General features: G+C 34.7%; 1 protein-coding gene and 1 pseudogene across 1 annotated transcript; both read right to left on the bottom strand.

The window, feature by feature from the left end:
* Nucleotides 1–6,446: 6,446 nt before the first annotated feature.
* On the bottom strand, nt 6,447–9,761 carry LOC128193769 (uncharacterized; annotated as a pseudogene).
* A 1,291-nt stretch (nt 9,762–11,052) lies between these two features.
* On the bottom strand, nt 11,053–17,311 carry LOC108346148 (ABC transporter C family member 10). Its single transcript, XM_017585164.2, has 12 exons — nt 17,160–17,311; nt 14,795–16,872; nt 14,273–14,593; nt 14,101–14,187; nt 13,368–13,955; nt 13,118–13,282; nt 12,697–12,991; nt 12,361–12,575; nt 11,960–12,265; nt 11,824–11,887; nt 11,516–11,755; nt 11,053–11,339 (listed from the first exon to the last, which is right to left on the bottom strand). The coding sequence occupies exons 2-12, from the start codon at nt 16,844–16,846 to the stop codon at nt 11,227–11,229; spliced, it is 4,446 nt and encodes a 1,481-aa protein (XP_017440653.1). The 5' UTR covers nt 16,847–16,872; nt 17,160–17,311; the 3' UTR covers nt 11,053–11,226.
* Nucleotides 17,312–18,601: the final 1,290 nt, after the last annotated feature.

Raw genomic sequence — 18,601 nt, 5'->3', positions numbered from 1 at the left:
AACCGAGGTCGTTTCTCCCCATCTCCTGAACCTCACTTTCCTCTCCCCCTCTCCTGAACCTCACTTTCCTCCCCTACCTCTCCCTTGCCGACAACCAGTTCTCCGGCCCAATCCCTCTGCACTCTCCGCCCTCCGTCATCTCAACCTCTCCAACAACGCCTTCAACGTCACCTTCCCCTCCAACCTCGCCAATCTCCAAGTCCTTAACCTCTACAACAACAATATGACCGGTCCCCTCCCCCTCGCCGTTGCCGCCATGCCCCTCCTCTGTCATCTCCACCTCGGCGAAAACTTTTTCTCCGTCCAGATCCCTCCCGAGTATGGCCACAATCTGATTCTTGTTGGTGTTGAAAGTAGTTTCGGGAGTGAAGAGTCTGAGGTATTCCCCAGATGAATTGTTGGGAATGCTCGGCTCAACATCGAATGGTGAGATGAAAAAGGAGACGCCATCAGCGTGGATTTGTGACCCAGCAGAATCAACAACGAAGGTGAACAGAGTTCCGAAGTCTGCAAGTTTCCCTGTGGTTCCGAAGTCTGCAAGGTGAACAGAGACAGATGAGTGGAATGTAAACAACACGACCATGGGGTGGGATGGGATGAGTGAAGCACATGCTTGGTGGAGGTCCAACTAATAAAAAAGGAAGTAACCTTTGTTATTTTTTAGGTTAGGAAAAACGAAGGAAAAGTTGGAGGTGGTGGACCATGGGATGTGATGGGATGAGAAAGTGTCAGTGATGGGATGTGATGGACCATGCCATTAATGTATTCCACCGGCCCTTCTTCTTTGCTTTACTCCTCTCATATTCTCTCATCCATTTTTTTTGTTTTCTTTCTCCATCTTAGGTCTCGGTTATGAACTGGGATCGAGGCATAAACCTCTTTTAACATCGGTTCCGTATAGAACCGAAGTACTAGATCACGTGTCAGGCCAAAATTCGGTTTTGTAGAGACGCAGGTAATTTTTTCAGAGAGTATTAGGCACCGGTTATTATTTGAACCGAGGTAAAATGCTTTATATGCTTCGGATATTCTTAAATCGGTGCATATAAATTTGTGCAAACTTCAAAATTGCCACCGCTTTCGGATAGGCTTCGGTTTTTCTTTGATCGAAGCCTATTAGGCGAGTTCAAAAGCATATTTTTTACTAGTGAGATGGAGCCCTCTTTAGCAAAATGTTAGTAGCTGGAAAGAAAGTGGGGGAATGAAAAGGAATGGTGCAAGAATGCAACTCTTCCCTTGCAAATAATGTCTAAGATTTAATCCTAAGTTAAATATTTGTCGAATATCATTATTAGAGACCTACATAATAAGACATGACCATTACAATTGCTGATATATCACATAAAAATAAGACTGAAAATCTTAAATAAGACCGTAGGTCATAAGAATAAAAACATATTTTTTTATCTTGATAATATGTATTCTTACCAACAACTAGATAAAATATTAATGAGACTGTAGTCTCATAAAAAAAAGTCTTAAAAGGGATATTAAGACATTGAAACCAGCCAAAATTAAATTAAATTGAAATAGTATGGAATAACTTAATATAGAGATACTTTTATTCATTCATAAGTATATTTAAATAATTGATTCATAGTAATTGACAAAGTAAGTAATATTAAAAAGCTGAAAATTGTCTAAACTTAAGTAATTATTAAAATTATCATTTCATAAGTTGTTCAACGGAGAAATACACATTCAGATGAACTATTCCTAAAATGATAAAACTATTAACATAAAAATTTTCTTTTTTCACTTAAATAGAAATTAAAATTTATTTATATTATTTACTTTAAAATCTAAATAATTTTAAGCAATTATCAAAACTTAAGTTTCATTATATCTTACTAATGACATTCACCCATGATAAACAAATATTTGGTTAAAAAGAGTTTATGCATTATATTATATAGATCAATTGAGAAGTAAAGTAATCACTAGTACAGTTAGAGGAAACGACAACGGTTATTTTCATCCATAGGCAGTGGTTCCTGAACCGAGGCATATACAGGCGAGGCAAAAAAGTCTACCCCTTTTTGCCTCGATTGTGAATCGAGGCAAAAAGGGGTAACATTTTTCCTCGGTTCAAAGGTAACCGAAGTAGTATGATTTTTGTTTGTTTTATTTTTTTTTCGAAGGACTTTATGCCTCAGTTCCTTTTGAACCGAGGAAGTGTGTCATCCTCTACTACCTGGGTTGGAACCAGAACCGAGGCCGTAGAGTGGTTTTTACTTTTTTTTTTGCTTTTTTCGCCATACTTTATGTCTCGGTTGTGGCGTGAACCGATGTTGTAGAGGGCTTTTTTCCTCGGTTATGGTCACAACCAAGGCGTATTCCCTTACTTTTTTTAAGAACACATTTGTTTCTACAACATTCCCAACTACACAAACAACCTTCGTATAATTTTATAGCCAGAACAGTCTAGAATAATCCAGAAGTATATGTTTTTAATAAAAATTATATTAAAGCATAAATGCATTCAATGTAATCATAAATCAACTTCTTTGAAGCATAAATCGATTCAATGTAAACATAAATCAACTTTGAAGCATAAATCAATCCAATGTACAAAGTTAAACTAATAATAATGTACAAAAAGCATAAAACAACTTAGAAGCATAAACTTATAACTTACTATATCCTAATATCTACTACATATTATTATATAGTTGAATTACATATTTAGCCAGTGTTTTCCTCACGAGTTTAAGTGACTTCTCTGGAATTGGAGTAGTCATATTGAATCTCTGCATAAAATACAATTATTTCAATTAGTGTATATAAAATCTAAACTATAGAGAAAATAAAATTCAAACCTAAATATTACTATTTCCCATCCACTGGTGTAACGTGCACAAATAGTGGTCATCATCCAATACATGACGTAGTAACCACACTCATATGATTCCTTTTGTCTATTACACTACAATATATCATCATAATTATAAAATGTTAAGTAACATCATTGGAATGGTACAAAATGTAACAAAGTATGGACTAAAATTCCAAACCTTAAGGGGAACCCATGCAAGTTTTTTAGTTGTAGCAGTAGATCTCCTAGACAACATCATATGTGTTGTAAGGGAACTATTAAAAAAATGGCTTTAACATAAACTTACATCGTCCACAGCTGAATGAGTGTAATATTAATTTCTTCTCTCCCCAACGCATGCTCCCTAACATCTTGGGCATGCAAGTATAATGGGATCTCAGCATCTCTTCCAAATGTAGTAGAATCCCATGGTACAATCATCGACGCATCTCAAATGATGTTAACAAGCTCGTCTAACGCACTAAGAGGGTCATCCTCAAATAAATGAGTCTTCTTCGGTGTAGGACTTCCCTCTTGATCTGTCTACTGTGACATGAAAAAATGGTTATGTTCTAACGTCAATAAGAAGTAAATATTAAAAGGTTTAAACCCTTTTTTGGTCCTCATATTTGTTGGTAAATCTCAAGTGGGTCCTTGCATTTTAAACTGTCAAAATTGGGTCCATATACTTGTAAAATTGAGTCAATTTTGTCCCTTCCGTTAAGTTTTGATAAACAACGTTAAGAGATGTTGAGCTGTAATTTTTTTAAAATGAGTGGCATTATGTATTAAATTGAATGGATTATGTGTTAATTCCACATCATAAATTTTCATTCACAAAAAAAAAAAAATCTCCCACCCATTAACTTCGTCTTCTCCATAGAAACCCTAGCCGTCATTAGCCATGCCCGCCACCATCCTCACCAAAACCACCACCGTGCTACATAACCATCAACACCGTTAAGCCACAACCTTCCACTATCAACCTCGTCGGATCCACCATCTTCTTCTGACCCAACCAGAAAAAAAGATTACCTTTTTTCTTGCACCTCCTTCCATTGTGTATTCGATAATTCCATATTAAGTTCAAGAATATAAATACTTTCACCAGGATGAAGAATTCTTAAAATCCAGAGTAATCCACATCCAAACAATAAGATGTGATCTATTTGTTGGCTAAATTCTGCACAGCGGAAACCTCTCTTCTACCTTCGTTAAACGAAATCACAATGGGTGTGTTCAACCTTGCTTCATCTTCACCCAACGACTTGAACAATAGCAGAAGCAAAATAAACTCCATTAGCGACTTTCAACGAGTCACGCACAAACCGAACTCAATGAACTGAAAATTGGAGTTGGACTCACTGACCTGCAACGAACGAGAACCTGCACATTGACGCCTTTGTCCTTATTGAACTTGTTGCGACCAGTAGAACTAGAATCTGCAGGTCGCAGATCTCGCGTTAGCTTGTTGCCTGAGCGCGCCGTCTGCGGTGGCGATAACGACACCAACGCCTGTGTGACTCTTCCCAGAACCGGTTGGTCCATACATCATGATGGTGCACTTGTCCCCAAGCTTAACTCCATTGATCCTTGACTCCACAAACTTTTTATAGAACACATTCAGGTCCTCTTCCTCAAACATAGAAACCCCATCAAGGGTGAAATCCTGGTACCCAAAATCAGCTCGAACCCGGATAAAACTCGAGTTGGAACTATTTTGAAGAACAGATAAAGGCTTATCCTTTCGATCTGGGTAGTCACGAATTCTGGCAAATACTTCAATTGGGTGTTCAGGAGGGGGTTCCTTGTTTGCAGCATAATTTAGGTTGGGAGAAGGGTGCAGTTGTAATGCTGATTTGGGGCCATGGAAATTGAGACGGTGCTTGGACTGTGGAGTCTTCATCTGGGTGGGGTAGTTTTTGTTTGGAAGAAGGGGTTGGAGCCATAATGGAAAATTTGACTTGTGAGAAATAAAGATTGAACTGAGAAAAAAGAATTTAGAAGAAGAAGAAATTGGCGCCGGAGATAGAGAAGAAGTCGGAGACCCAAGACCATAAAGAATTTACTTTCCACGTGGAATTGTTGATTTTAGAACACATAACCCATTAATTTAATACATAATACCACGCCATTTTTAAAAAAATACAGCTCAGCATCTCTTAAAGCCGTTTGTCAAAACTTAACGGAGAGGACAAAGTTGGCTCAATTTTACAAGTATATGGACCCAATTTTGACAGTTTAAAAAGCGAGAACCCACTTGAGATTAACCAACGAATATGAGGATCAAAATAGGGTTTAAACCATATTAAAATTGAGAAGTATATAGTAGGAGTATTTATCGAGGGGTCAGATACATCACCAACCAAATGTCTAGGTCAGGCGACGAAGGACTTAAATGCCTCTTCCACAGTGAAAAACTCCTTTCTAGGCATAGGAACAGGCATTTGGTAAAACAACTTCATCCACTCTGACCTTGACCTCATTTTCTGCTAGTTGTACACCATGCATTACAGTGGTCGTCTCATAGATTGTGCCACGAGCTACTAGCATGGTCCCGGTAGGAGAGAATATATAGCTGACATGGACGAGTGTCGTCCATGTCGTCCCCTAGGACACCAGCAATTGCGCAACTTCCTTTGCCGCTTCTACTTGTCAAATTAAATGTTAGATTATACAAAAAGTAAATTAATAAAAAAAATGATTATTAAGTTTACTTGTAGGGGGCACAACATGTTCCTCTACAGGAGATGACGGAAGACGATTGCCATAATCGAGACGTATATAGCGCGTTAAAAAACTTTTATTTTACTAGTGAATCTACCCAAGTTAGTGATATGAATGAGTCAAGTAAGAAAAATTGAATGTTTATACAAGCTTCTTTTATATGGATTTTTAAACAAAATTTAAAGTAAATGAAAGAAAGAAAATGAAACAAACATTTAAAAAGTTAAAATTAATTCATAAAAAATAAAACGTTTCTAAGCTTTTAGTTTTAATTTAGAATTTACTATATTTTTTATCTCTATTTTTCTCTTTTAAACTTTTAAGAAATTTTTAGGTTTAATAGCCAATTTTGTCCCTAGTTTCGTTGACAAATCTCAATTTAGTCCCTCTTTATAAAATTGTTTGAAATGAGTCCTCACTTTTAAAATTTAGAGTCAAATTAGTCCCTTCCATTAAATATAACCAAACGGAGTTAATGGAGTGATGATCTGGCTGATTACGTGTCAAAATATATTGATATGTTCGTTAATTAGAGGAAATATAGGGTTTTATTAAGAACACCCCAAGATGTCTGCAGGGACCTAAACACTTCCAACCTATATTTCAGTCCCTTCTGCTAAACACGATTACGACACTAAGAAGGACAAGAACAAAAAGGGCCACATTCAAAAATCAAAGGCTTCCCTTTCACAAGATGTCCCTGCAGAGTGTAAGGAAAGTCACCCCCATTTTTCATAGCACAAAAGCATCCATCACCACAACCATTCACACAGTCACAACCAGTAACATTCCCACTCTGATGAAACACAAACTATGGAAAACTTGTCCTGGCAAGATACTCATAGTTAAGGGGATCTCGATCATCATCTATGTTGTTAAAAAGGCGAACAGGAACATTCTCCTTTTAGTTGGACATATCAACAGAAAGAAAACGAACAGTATTCGATTCCATTTCACCCCTCCTAATATTCCTAGCTTCCTTCAAAATAACACTTCTCATCTCAGCCTGCCCCTCAATCTTGGAAAGCCTAAACTTGTAAACCCCAAAACCAGATTTCCCCTTTCGAAACCAGCACTCAATAATCTTATACACTCCATCATACACATACACCTTACCAGAAGCAGAAGCACTCCCCTCATACCTCATCCCACGAATAACCCTCACCCCACTAGAGCTCATACTTGCAGGAAGATAATCAATGCCAGCCTGCATCTGATCGTGCAACCCAAGCACACACAACTCCATTATGAAAAGGAACAAATCCCCCACCAAAATCCCAGGGATCGCCCCAAAGATTCGCTTCTCCCGGTTTAGCCACAGTCCATGCCACCGTGAAGCATCTTCACAGGAGCACCACCTCACGCAAGCCGCGACGCAGAAGCGCCCCAATGCCTCCATTCAGCCAAGGACAACACAAAATCCAAACCAACATCACCCTCACCAAGTTCAGAACTTTCTCTACCCTTTGAAGGATTTTCAACAATGCTATCAAAATTCGACTCGGGTGACTTCAATTCAGTGAACTCACCACCCCTTTCAGCTTCCACGTACATCATAAGCGCCTTTTTCTGCATCAATTTAAGCATGTTCAAAAACCCATTGTTCCTCGAGGGGGTCAGGCTCTACGGTAACCCAACAGCGTGACGAAATCCGGCGTGACCCGAATGATTTCACTAACGGGTCGACCCGAGAGGCCCTGAATGAGCAACGCGGCGAGGCCTTTGGTGAGGACAGAGTCGCAGTCAGCTTCGTAGATGACGTTGCGGTTGGGGTGGAGGTAGGCTCAGACCCAGACCTGGGAGACGCAACCTTGGACCTTGTTGCGTTGGTTTTGAAGTGGGGCTCAAGGGGTTTGAGGTTTTTGCCATAGAAGAGGAGTTGTTCGTATTTGGCCTTGGGTTCACAAACGGATTGAAAAAGGTGAACGATTTCTTAGAGCTTCGGAGGAAGGTCTTCGATGGGTTGAAGGGAATTGGATGACGATGACGATGATGATAGCGGCGACGACAACGGTGATGATGAGGGAAGTCTCTAGAAAAGAGAGTTTTTCTTATAGAAGAAGGGAAAGTTGGGGTTTTGGAGAAGAGGGAGAGAAGGATTGTCTTCTCTGAATCGAGATTCACACAAAGGCAAGCAAAAATTATGTAATTAAGGAACACGTTTGGACTCACATATAACACGTAACTATTAACAACTGCCACATCATCACCCCATTAACTTCGTTTGGTTATATTTAACGGAATGGACTAATTTGACTCAAAATTTTAAAAATGAGGATCCATTTTAAACACTTTTAAAATAAGGGATTAAATTGAGATTTGTTAACGAAACTCGGGACAAAATTGACTATTAAACCAAATTTGTATCAAAATACACCGTCTACGTTTTGAATGGCACTTTAATAAACATAACCACAAAGTTACAAATAAAAAAAGGCGTGATAAATTTAGATTCTATAAGAGTAGAAGATACCTTGGCCAAAACTGCTATGTTGCAACCCCTGACGACTCCCGATAACATGGATAAGAATAAGAATATCAATTTACAGTTTATTAAAATGGGTTTATTTTGTGGCCACTATAAGATCTTTAATTATTGTAAATTGTACGATACGATTGAATAATAAACATCCATAATTATTTTATTAGTGTATTTAAATGAAACTCTATTAGTATTACATAATATATTAAATAAATATGCCATTTTTATAAAATTGATTAACTAAAACTTTTAACGAAAATATAATAATTAAGATTAATTCGAATATATTATAATCACTCCTATATTATATCATTGTAAAGGAAAAACCTTATATTTTTATAATTGTATAGTTTTCACTTGGCATAATGTATTTTTACAATACGTGCTAAGAAAGATGCACAATAGAAATAGAAATGCGTGTTATGGAAATAATTATTGAAGCAGTTGTCTTTATTCTTTTTTAAAAATAAATAAATTTGTTTTTCATTATTAATTTAACAATGAAATATATATATATATATATATATATATATATATATATATATATATATATATATATATATATATATATATATATATATATATATATATTACATTGGTGAATAAAGATATTTTATTTTATGTTAAATAATTATTTCTTAATTTTAAATTACTTATATTGTAATATAAGTGTAAAATAATATTATTTTAATATTATCTTAGGTAAGTGTTAAATAAATAATCTTCTAATATTATTTAATATCTATTTCATATTAAGATATATTATTTTATTTTGGAATCTGATAATAAAAATTATAGAATATTTCATAATATCGGGAATAAACCATTCCTCTTAACAGTTTTTCTAAACTGGTAGAAACGAAGTATATACAATATTATTTAGACATTAAAAAAATTAATATTATTTTCTACGAATTTGGAATCTTTTATTAAATTTTTGTATAATATACCAATATTAGTGTATATCTACTACTCAGTAAGAATAATACCAAAAAGAATCTGACTTACTTCACTATCTTTTTATTCTCCTTTTTTTATAAATAAAAAAATATTTTTTTATAATCATTTTAGTCTACATAATATTATTAAATGGTTATTTTTAATGTTAAAGAATATTTTCACTATAAAATTGGCACATTATTGATACTAAACAAATGTCTTTTTAGTTAATTCTTTTTTTCATTATTTTTTAGTCTTTTATTGTCAAGTATTTATCAGTGAACAGAATTTGATCTTTATGTATTTTTGCCCCTATATTAATGATGATAGACACGTGGACACCTGTATTAGTTACTTGTTTATACTTCCAATAAATGCCATTCAATTCAGTTTGTACTTCCTACTGCACTGTAAAAGCTGCAGTTTTTTTTTCCAGGAAAGAGAAATGAGGTTCATTTATGGAAATTCTAATAGGGGATATCTGATACTTGAATACAGAGCACGTCTGAGATTTACCATGGCCTTTTCTCCAACCACTCCAAAGAAGTAATGTTGGATGGTGTGGCTGAATAATGAAAGCATCCCTACTGCAGTGAAGATGGCTGAACAAAGTCCAACTTTCGTTTTTGCATCTTCCTTAAAGTGTGCTACTCCTATGGTGATGATGAAAATCCCAAAAAATGGCTTTGAGATACCAGAGAAAGCTGCTGCAATTGAGCCAATAGAAACCTTCACTAGCTCCCTCTTTCTAAGACGAAACCAAATTCTGAAAAATATATTTCTTTTTCCGCTGCCCATTTTGTTGTGTTCCTTTAGCACAGAGTGCTCGGTAATATTCTTTTGGACCTCTCCCTGCACTTCTACTGGTGGTCTAGTTTCAGTAGGAAAATCTTTCTTGGCGGGCACTTTGAGTCTTTGAAGAGGAAAAAAGAAAGAAAAATTGAAGCTTTTGAGTGTGGGAAGAGATGGGAGAGAGAGAAAGTGGTGAGACAGAAGAAGAAGTTGATTTGAGATGTGACGTGAACAATTTTAAAACACATCAGCCATTAAATTTTATTGAACAATGCCACATCATCAAAGCAAAAAATACAGCTCAACCTAATTTAACGTCGTTTAGAACAACTTAACGGTTAGGGTAAAATTGGCTCATTTTTACAAAAAATATGACCCAATTGAGACCGAAAAAATAACAATAACCCATTTGAGATTTCCATATAAATACGAGAACCAACCGAGGGTTTAAACCTAACTATAAACTACTTCAACAAAACTTTGTACTGTTCCTTCACTTCATTCCTTAACTATAAACTGTTTCATTTTTCGTGACAACACTACAGTTTGGGGATAATTTTTAAATCCTTAGAATAAAAAATGTATACAATATTATAATAACAAAAAATCTAAAGTTTTTTGGATATTTTAAATTTAGGTCTTTTAAATATTACTTATTAAAAGGCATTCAGTTTTTTTATAGTTAAATTTTTATATTTTTTTAATCAAGTCTTCACGGCTTAATTTTTATACTTATTATTTTGACTTATACTTTATTTATTTTTTGTTAAAAAAGTAAGGTTAAAAATTAATATAAAGTAATATTATGATAAAAATAAAAGAATAAATGACAATGTGTTGGATATTGTCATGCTCCTTAATAATGAGACATGATAATGTAATGTCACTTAATTAGTAAAAAATATTAAATGACAGAAATTCAGTTAAAAATATAAAAATTTTGAATATAAAAAAGAAATTAATATGAACTCTATTCAAAATTATGACGCTGATGAGAGATCTAAAACTTAATTATATTGTGGATGAAGCAATTTATGAGATATTTAAAACTTAAATATCATTTTTTCTAAATTAGTTAAAATTAGTTTTATATATAAGTTGAAACCATTTTTTATGAAGATGAATCAGAAATAAACTATTTAAATATTCATTTTAATTTAGAAAAAAAAGTATATTTAACTTTGTATTGTTTTGCAAGTTTGTGGTGTTATTTTTTCTTTTTCTTTCCTTAGTGGTTTTCTTATTCAACAACTTTGTATGGTTTTCTTTCAATGTTAGCTCATAGACAACTCTAATCTAACATTCAAATACTTTTGCACTGTTTCTTTTCATTCCTACAAGTCCTTACCAACATCTCAATCATAGCAAATTTAAAAACACATGTAGCATCTTATCACACTTTATTGACTCACTGCTAACATCAAAGGAAAATCGATAACAATGTTGACAAAAGAAAATAGATTTTGCAGTGTCAATATGATTCTGCTGAATGAAAATGAGACCAATACTCCTTAACAAGCTGCTTGAATAGCGATCCTTCTTTGTTCATCAAGTTCATTGGTTCATCATACTCCACCAATTTTCCTGTCAATAATACAAGTATCCCATTCATTGAAGAAAACAAGTAAAAGTTTTAGTTAGGAACATATGAACTCTTCTATTTCCACTCTGATTTCAACCTAAGAATATGAACAGAGCTATGAGTTGGTCTGTAAAAGGTTTGTAAGAGGAAATAAAGAGGTTTTGAACATGAAATTTACCATCACTAATTGAAAGAACCATACTGCAATCCATCACGGTTGGTATTCTGTGTGCTACTGTGATCACTGTACAATCTGCAAACTCAGTCCTAATGGTTTTCTGCAGAACCAAATCAGTTGCATTGTCAATTGATGCAGTAGCTTCATCCAACACCAATATCCTACTTCTCCTTAACAACGCACGCCCCAGACAAAATAATTGTCTTTGTCCCATGCTCCAGTTTGATCCATCTTCCACAACTGTGTTACAAAGTCTTACAAGTTATTCATTAACTAGGACAACATAACCTGTGACATAGAAAGTGTACCTGAGGAGTTTAGTCCCTCTTCTTTCTCTTGTAAAACTTCTCGCAGCTGACACTTCCCAAGAACCTTCATATGGAGCAACAAATATGATACACTTGCAATGCAAAGCAAAGATAAATATAATGTAGTTGGTTTTACCTCCCATATTTCTTTATCAGAGTATTGAGATAAAGGGTCTAAATTATATCTAACAGTTCCATTAAAAAGGGTAGGATCCTGAGGTATAACTCCAAAACGTGACCTTAAATCATGAAGGCCAATTGAAGATATGTCTATTCCATCCACAACAATTTTTCCACCTGCTGGCTCCACCAGACGAAATAATGCACTGATGAGAGTGGACTTTCCACTTCCTGTTCTTCCAACTATTCCAATCTTGTGTCCTGCTTTGAATGTGCATGTGATTCCATGAAGTATAAGTGGTCCATATGGCCTGTATCGTATCTGTCTTTGTATAAACAAGAAAATTATATATGTTGTTCGTTTCAATTACCATTTTCCTGAACATTATGATTCACATTTAAGTAAGTACCAATTACCTGCAAGTCATTTAGTTCTACATTACCAGCAACTGGCCAATTTGAAGGAGGACGTTTTCCTGCTATTACTTCTGGGGCCTCACTTGGAATATGCATATATTGATTTAGCCTCTCTACGGATACTATGTAATTTTCTAGACTGCATTGATTTTGAATTAAAAATACAAAGGAAGCGTTTAAGGTAAGGCCATAAGAGAGAACCATGCCAACCAATCCTGGAAAATTAAAATTGAAATGAAGTTACGGTTTAAGATAAAGGCAAATAATATGTGGATGATTGTAATTCTCAAAGCCAAAGCCATCCCATTTGACATGTAACTATGAATGAAAGCTCACCAGAGCTGAATGTTCCTGGTGGAAGCAGAACCATGCATAGTGCTGTAGTGGTAAGAAGTAATGCACTGATTACTTCTAATCTTTGGATCAGCCACTCATTTGAGGCAAAACTATGAAACAAGGGACTAGCATTGATATCAATTAGATCAAGATTCTTCTTGAAAAATCGATCTTCTTCCTCAAAAGCTCTTATTGTCACAGCTCCAGCAGTTGTTTCAGCTATATGATTAGCTACAAATGATTTTGTTGTGCCATTCACGCGCATCAATTCTTTTGCAGTGGAAAAATAATATTTCTGGTTTTGTAAAGAAATACCTTAGATACTTTGGATAATGAGCATTATTTAGTTAAATTTTTCAAATCAAAATAAAAGACACAATTTCAGTATGACAATATTTTCAAAGATGAATTTGTTCATTACCTGCAAGCGAATTGCAGCATAAACCATCGGTAAGGAGACAACCAAGACTTGCCAAGAGGCAATTGCTAGAACTGTGAGATTAGAACATAAGTATATAACACCTACCATAGTGAAACTTAGGATAAAAGGTATATCAAGATCCATAATGCTCAGATCTGATGAGACCTAGACAAGGAAACGATAATCAAAATACTATTATGTTATTACTAACATTAAAATCATGCGAGAACAGAAATTGTATAATCCTTACCCTGCTGAGTATCCTTCCCAATGGTGTGCAATCATAAAAGGACATTGGTGCACGAAAAAGGGAGTTTATTAACTGTACAAATAAATATGTTGATGATTGAATACCAAAGGCAACAACAAGCAGAGTTCTGATCAACAAGAAAATTATAGAAGCAACCCCAATCAAGAAGTATACTACAATCAACTGCAGTGTGCTGACTTGGGAATTGTCAACATTTGCAGCCATCCATGAGTTTTGTAGTATCTGGAAAATCATAAACATGAGGTGACAAAAAGAAGCCAGAAAGAAGTATGCATAACCTTTCTTCTGATTCAAATATTGCAAGTACGGTTTCAAGCCTGTATTTCCTATCTCTCTCTCTTCTTCCTTTATCAACTGATTTTCATTTGTTGCTTTTAACTGCTTCTCCATGAAAGCTTGTGTAATCTCTCTGGCAGAAGTTGAATCTCTCTGGGCAGATGAAACATCCAAAGGGTTCTCAGAACCTGCAGTTTCATTGTGAGCATTAACAAGATTTTGGAATTCTCGGCTTGAAGTCAATAAATGATGATAAGGAGCAACTTCTAGGATTTTCCCATTTGACATCAACTGTGATAGGAAAGAAGAAAATTCAGTCTAAAAGTGGAAGCAAGAGAAAAACTAACTTCAAATTCATTATTAATTTACAATCACTAGTTATATGCAGGAAACATACTGAAGAAAGATGAAGAATGTCTTAAGGTTAACGAATTACCATAACAGAATCAAACGCTGGTAGAAAGTCAACTTGATGAGTTACGAGTAAAACAGTTTTCTCTTTAAGACCATCCATGATGTATTCCTGCCAAATTTCAAAGCCATTTTTGAAGTAAGGAATGACTCATACCACATAAATGTACAATCTGAAGTAAGGAAGATGACATTACATTAAACAAATTTGTGGCAGTATGTGCATCAACAGCACTGAATGGATCATCCAAAAGATATACATCAGCATTCTGATAAAGAGCACGTGCAAGTTGAATTCGCTGCTTCTGACCTCCACTCAAGTTAACTCCTCTCTCACCTATTTGTGTGAGGTCTCCGTGGGGAAACAGCTCCAAATCCTTTAGTAGTGATGATCTATGAAGTGTTTCTTGATATCTATGAGCATCCAAATCAGATCCAAACAAAATATTTTCCCGTACTGTTCCTGTTTGTATCCATGCTGTTTGAGAAACATATGCAAACTTTCCATAAACTTCTATCTGTAAGTCAAAATGAGAGATTAAAACTCCTCTTAGCAACACAGCGACAATGGAGGACAGTAAAAGTTCACTGCAAGAAGTGGAATTCATGTGCTAAACATTTCACTATAAAGTTGAAATGCCAAGAAAGTGTTATAACCAATTAGGTTACCCCAATAATTAGTATTGTAATCTATGAGCATAAATGGAAGAAAAGCTTACAGTTCCCTTTGTCACAGGAACTTCACCGAGAATTGTTGTTAAGAGGGTTGATTTTCCTGAGCCAACTTCTCCACAAATTGCCAACTTCTGCCCATGTCTAATCTCCAAGTTTATGTTCCTCAGCGTTGACTTTGATACATTACCTTCCCATGAAAAGTCAGCAGATTTGATTGAAATTCGGCCTTTGTTACAATCATCAAAACACCTATTCCTGAATTTTACACTCTGTAATTCAGGTGCTTCAAGGAAATTAACAATCCTGGAAAATGCAACTTTTGCTTGAATGACCACCCCAACAACATCTGGGATGGCAGTAATTGGTTCTTGCACTAGGCGTAAAGTTGCCACAAAAGTGAAAACATTGTTAGCATCTAAAGGAACGTTCAAAAAGTAACATGCCCCAAAAGAAACAGCAGACACCAAAACAGGTGCGATCCAAAATAAAATTATGTTGTATGCCTTTCTCAGCTGTACAGCACTTAAAAATTTCAGTTCAACGTTTCTTAATATTTCAATAGCATTTTTAAAATGGGTTTCCCAGGCATATAGCTTCAGCACTTTCATATTCACAAGAGCCTCAGAACTGACCTTCAATCTCTCATCTTGTGCCACCACGAGTTTACTCTGAAACTTATGCTGCATCTTTGCCAGTGGAGTATTACAGAGCACAGTGAGAACTATCACCACCAATGAGGCAATTGTTGCTAGGCCAATAGCACGAAAAAGTATTACAAGTGCAATACATAGTTGGAGGCTTGTTGTCCATGTCTGGTGAAACCAAAATGGGAATTCTCCAATTCTGTACGTATCCACAGTCACATAATTCATTATCTCACCATTAGAGTGTGTCAATCTAGCTGCACTAGACAACTTCAATATTTTTCTATAAATGGAAGCTGTAAGTAGTGATCTCATTTTCATCCCAACAAGCCTAGTGCGAAAATACCATTGCCTTTGTGATAGGGACTCTGCGATTTTTGTAATGAAAAGTGACATGACCAATACATAACCCTCATATTTGAAACTGCCATTACCCTCAGCAATCGATATAAAAGCATTCAAAAGTACAGGACCGGTACATACACTGAGTACCTTGAGCAATGCAAACAATCCTGACATCAAAATATCTTTCCAGTGGCAAAAAACTATTGCCCACAAAATTGATGATTGTGGCAATGATTCTTTTCCCTTTTGCCTGTTCAATTGTTCTATAAAGGATAAATAACAAAATTCTGCTCGATCCGATTCTGGCAACTTTGGGATATCCTCATCCTGAAGTGTTTTCTCTTGACCAATTTTCATTAATGGATTCAACCACCAAAACGACATCCTACTAAGGAATCCAGCTTTAGCATATGGGGTTACGTAGTTATAAGGATCAACTCCATCAAAGTGGCTGTTTAAAGAGTCATAAAAGTCTTCATCAATACTAGTAGCAGTGTCTTCACATTTTGATGCTTTGTAAGTGCACAAGAGTAGTAAAACTGCTCCTGGAAAAGATAGAACATCTAAAGCTTCCTTGAAGGTCAGTTCTCTGCTACAAATTGCATAAGACACGGACAAAACACAGAAAATACTCGAAAGAAATAGTGTAATAAGTGAAAACAACCACAACCATGATCTTGGAAGTAGTTTCAGCTTAAGACTTACACTTAATCCTACTAACAACCATCTGAATCCTTCAAAGAGTTCTAGCAACCACCCATTAAGTGGAAGAAGAGTGTGACTCTTCCTTAAGTTTTCCTCTAAAACCCAAATGCCTAAGCACAAATACACCAACCCCAGAGATGCATTGGTTATGGAAGAAATTAGCTGCAAGTTTGAATATCTTTCCACCTGCAACATACCGTGAAATGGTCCGAACAAATTCTTCCGGATCAGAATGAATGCCAGCATGACCAGCACTGACACGTCAAGGAGAAAGATCAAGAACTGGTTGAAGCATGAAGAAGGATCTTTCAAAATCTTCAAATGGAAGCAAAAGGGTAGTTTTCCTCCAGTCCCAGGACAATCTGCTTCTGCACAAAACATGCTCCAAAATTCCTTCATCATTGTTTGTTCTCTTTGCTGCTCAAACTCTGTCGTGAAGGAATAAAATATGTGCTTAATTAAGAAAGCATTGTCCAAAAAATGAAATAGAAAAATTGAATCCAGAAAGAGGGTTCTCAATAATAGAAATGAACAGACAAAGCCATAGCCTTTTAGGTAAGTTCAGCTACATGGATAACAGGAATTGGCCAAACTTGGTTAACATGAAACCAACTCCAAAATGTTGAATAATTAATTTACTTTTTTTATGTTCACCTCTACATCTGAAATGAAAAATCTTAAAAAATATAAGCCGAACCAAGTAGCTAATTCTAACCTTACATAGCAGTTAGTTTTTGAAAACCAAGTTTCATATGCACCCGCCAAAACGAGAAGCAGCAAGCGAGAAGCAGCAGCTAAGTTTGAATGGCAGCTAAAATGACACTGTACTTGTCACGGCAGATAAAAGAAAGACAAATCGTCCAGACTTTAAATCATTCTCGTCAACTTACAGTATATTTCTACTCTTCAAATATTTTTTAAATTATTTTTCTTAAAAAACATAAAAGAATATATATTTTTTTCTAATAACACCGAGAAATATTATAATTATATAAATTTGGTTAATATATTTTCCGTTAACAAATAACAAGTCTTTTGAAAATGAGTGGCATAATAAGTTAAACAATAACAATTTAGTTATGAGATATTCTAATTCATGATTTTAATTTTTATATAATGTTAATATGTAAATTTTAAATTTAATTTAACTTTAAAAAATTAACACGTAAAATAAAATTTGTATCTATTTTAAAATAACCTTGACTTCCAAAACCATCTTTAATTCCAAAAACAAACATGAAAAATGATAAATAACAAGAGACGTAAATGAATGAGTAGGAATAATGGAGTGCTGACTCACTAGTTTTTTGTGTCTACCTAAGACACAGTTATCCCTTACAGTAACAATAATACAAGGTTAGTTGGTTGTTTTGCTGAAAACAAATCAACATGGCTATCAATTAACTTATATATTGTTGTCCATGGAAAACAACATTGTTGGATGAGTAGAAAACGAAGAGTTATTTATAACGTGGTCCCACATTAATTTATAATGTAAAATTGTACTAGAAGAAAGAAGAGTATTGGGTAGTGTAGTGTAATGTGTAGTGTGTGAATATTATAATACACTTGCAAATAATTGTCGTTTAAATAAACTACTTTTGTTGCTATTTATTTGTCTTTTGATGTTATTATGAAGAAATAACAAGATATAATAATTTATCTCCATTTCAATAAAAATAGTTGTATAGTTTCTTATTTTTCTTTTCTTTTCTTTTAACTTAACACACTAAATTAATGTGTAAATATTTTAAAATTAGAAAATACATAAAGGTATATGATTAACTTGTCATCCAACCTAAATGACATTTTTTACATTACAAATCGGTTTGCACATATTTATGTATTTGTCCATGCACATTTTTTTGTCAACTTTTTGGCTAACATATATTGTGACAAAAATATTTCTTAATTTTGTACTAATTGCATGTAAGTATCCAATTGAGATGATCAAGGTGAAGATATAATTAGTGGTGAATTTGAGATGAAAAATATGGTCCGACAAGGACCATTCTGATGAAGATAATGAGATTAAGAATTTGTAAGATTATATTTATCTTAAAAATAAATAAATTGAGAATGTTTTAGAGACATTTAGAATGATAAATGAAAAATAGCTAGTTCACATTTTAAGTTATCTACACAAACAAAAGAAGA

This window comes from Vigna angularis, chromosome 8 (genome assembly GCF_016808095.1).
Source record: "Vigna angularis cultivar LongXiaoDou No.4 chromosome 8, ASM1680809v1, whole genome shotgun sequence".
Lineage (NCBI taxonomy): Eukaryota > Viridiplantae > Streptophyta > Magnoliopsida > Fabales > Fabaceae > Vigna > Vigna angularis.
This window is presented reverse-complemented; position numbering and strand designations above follow the sequence as displayed.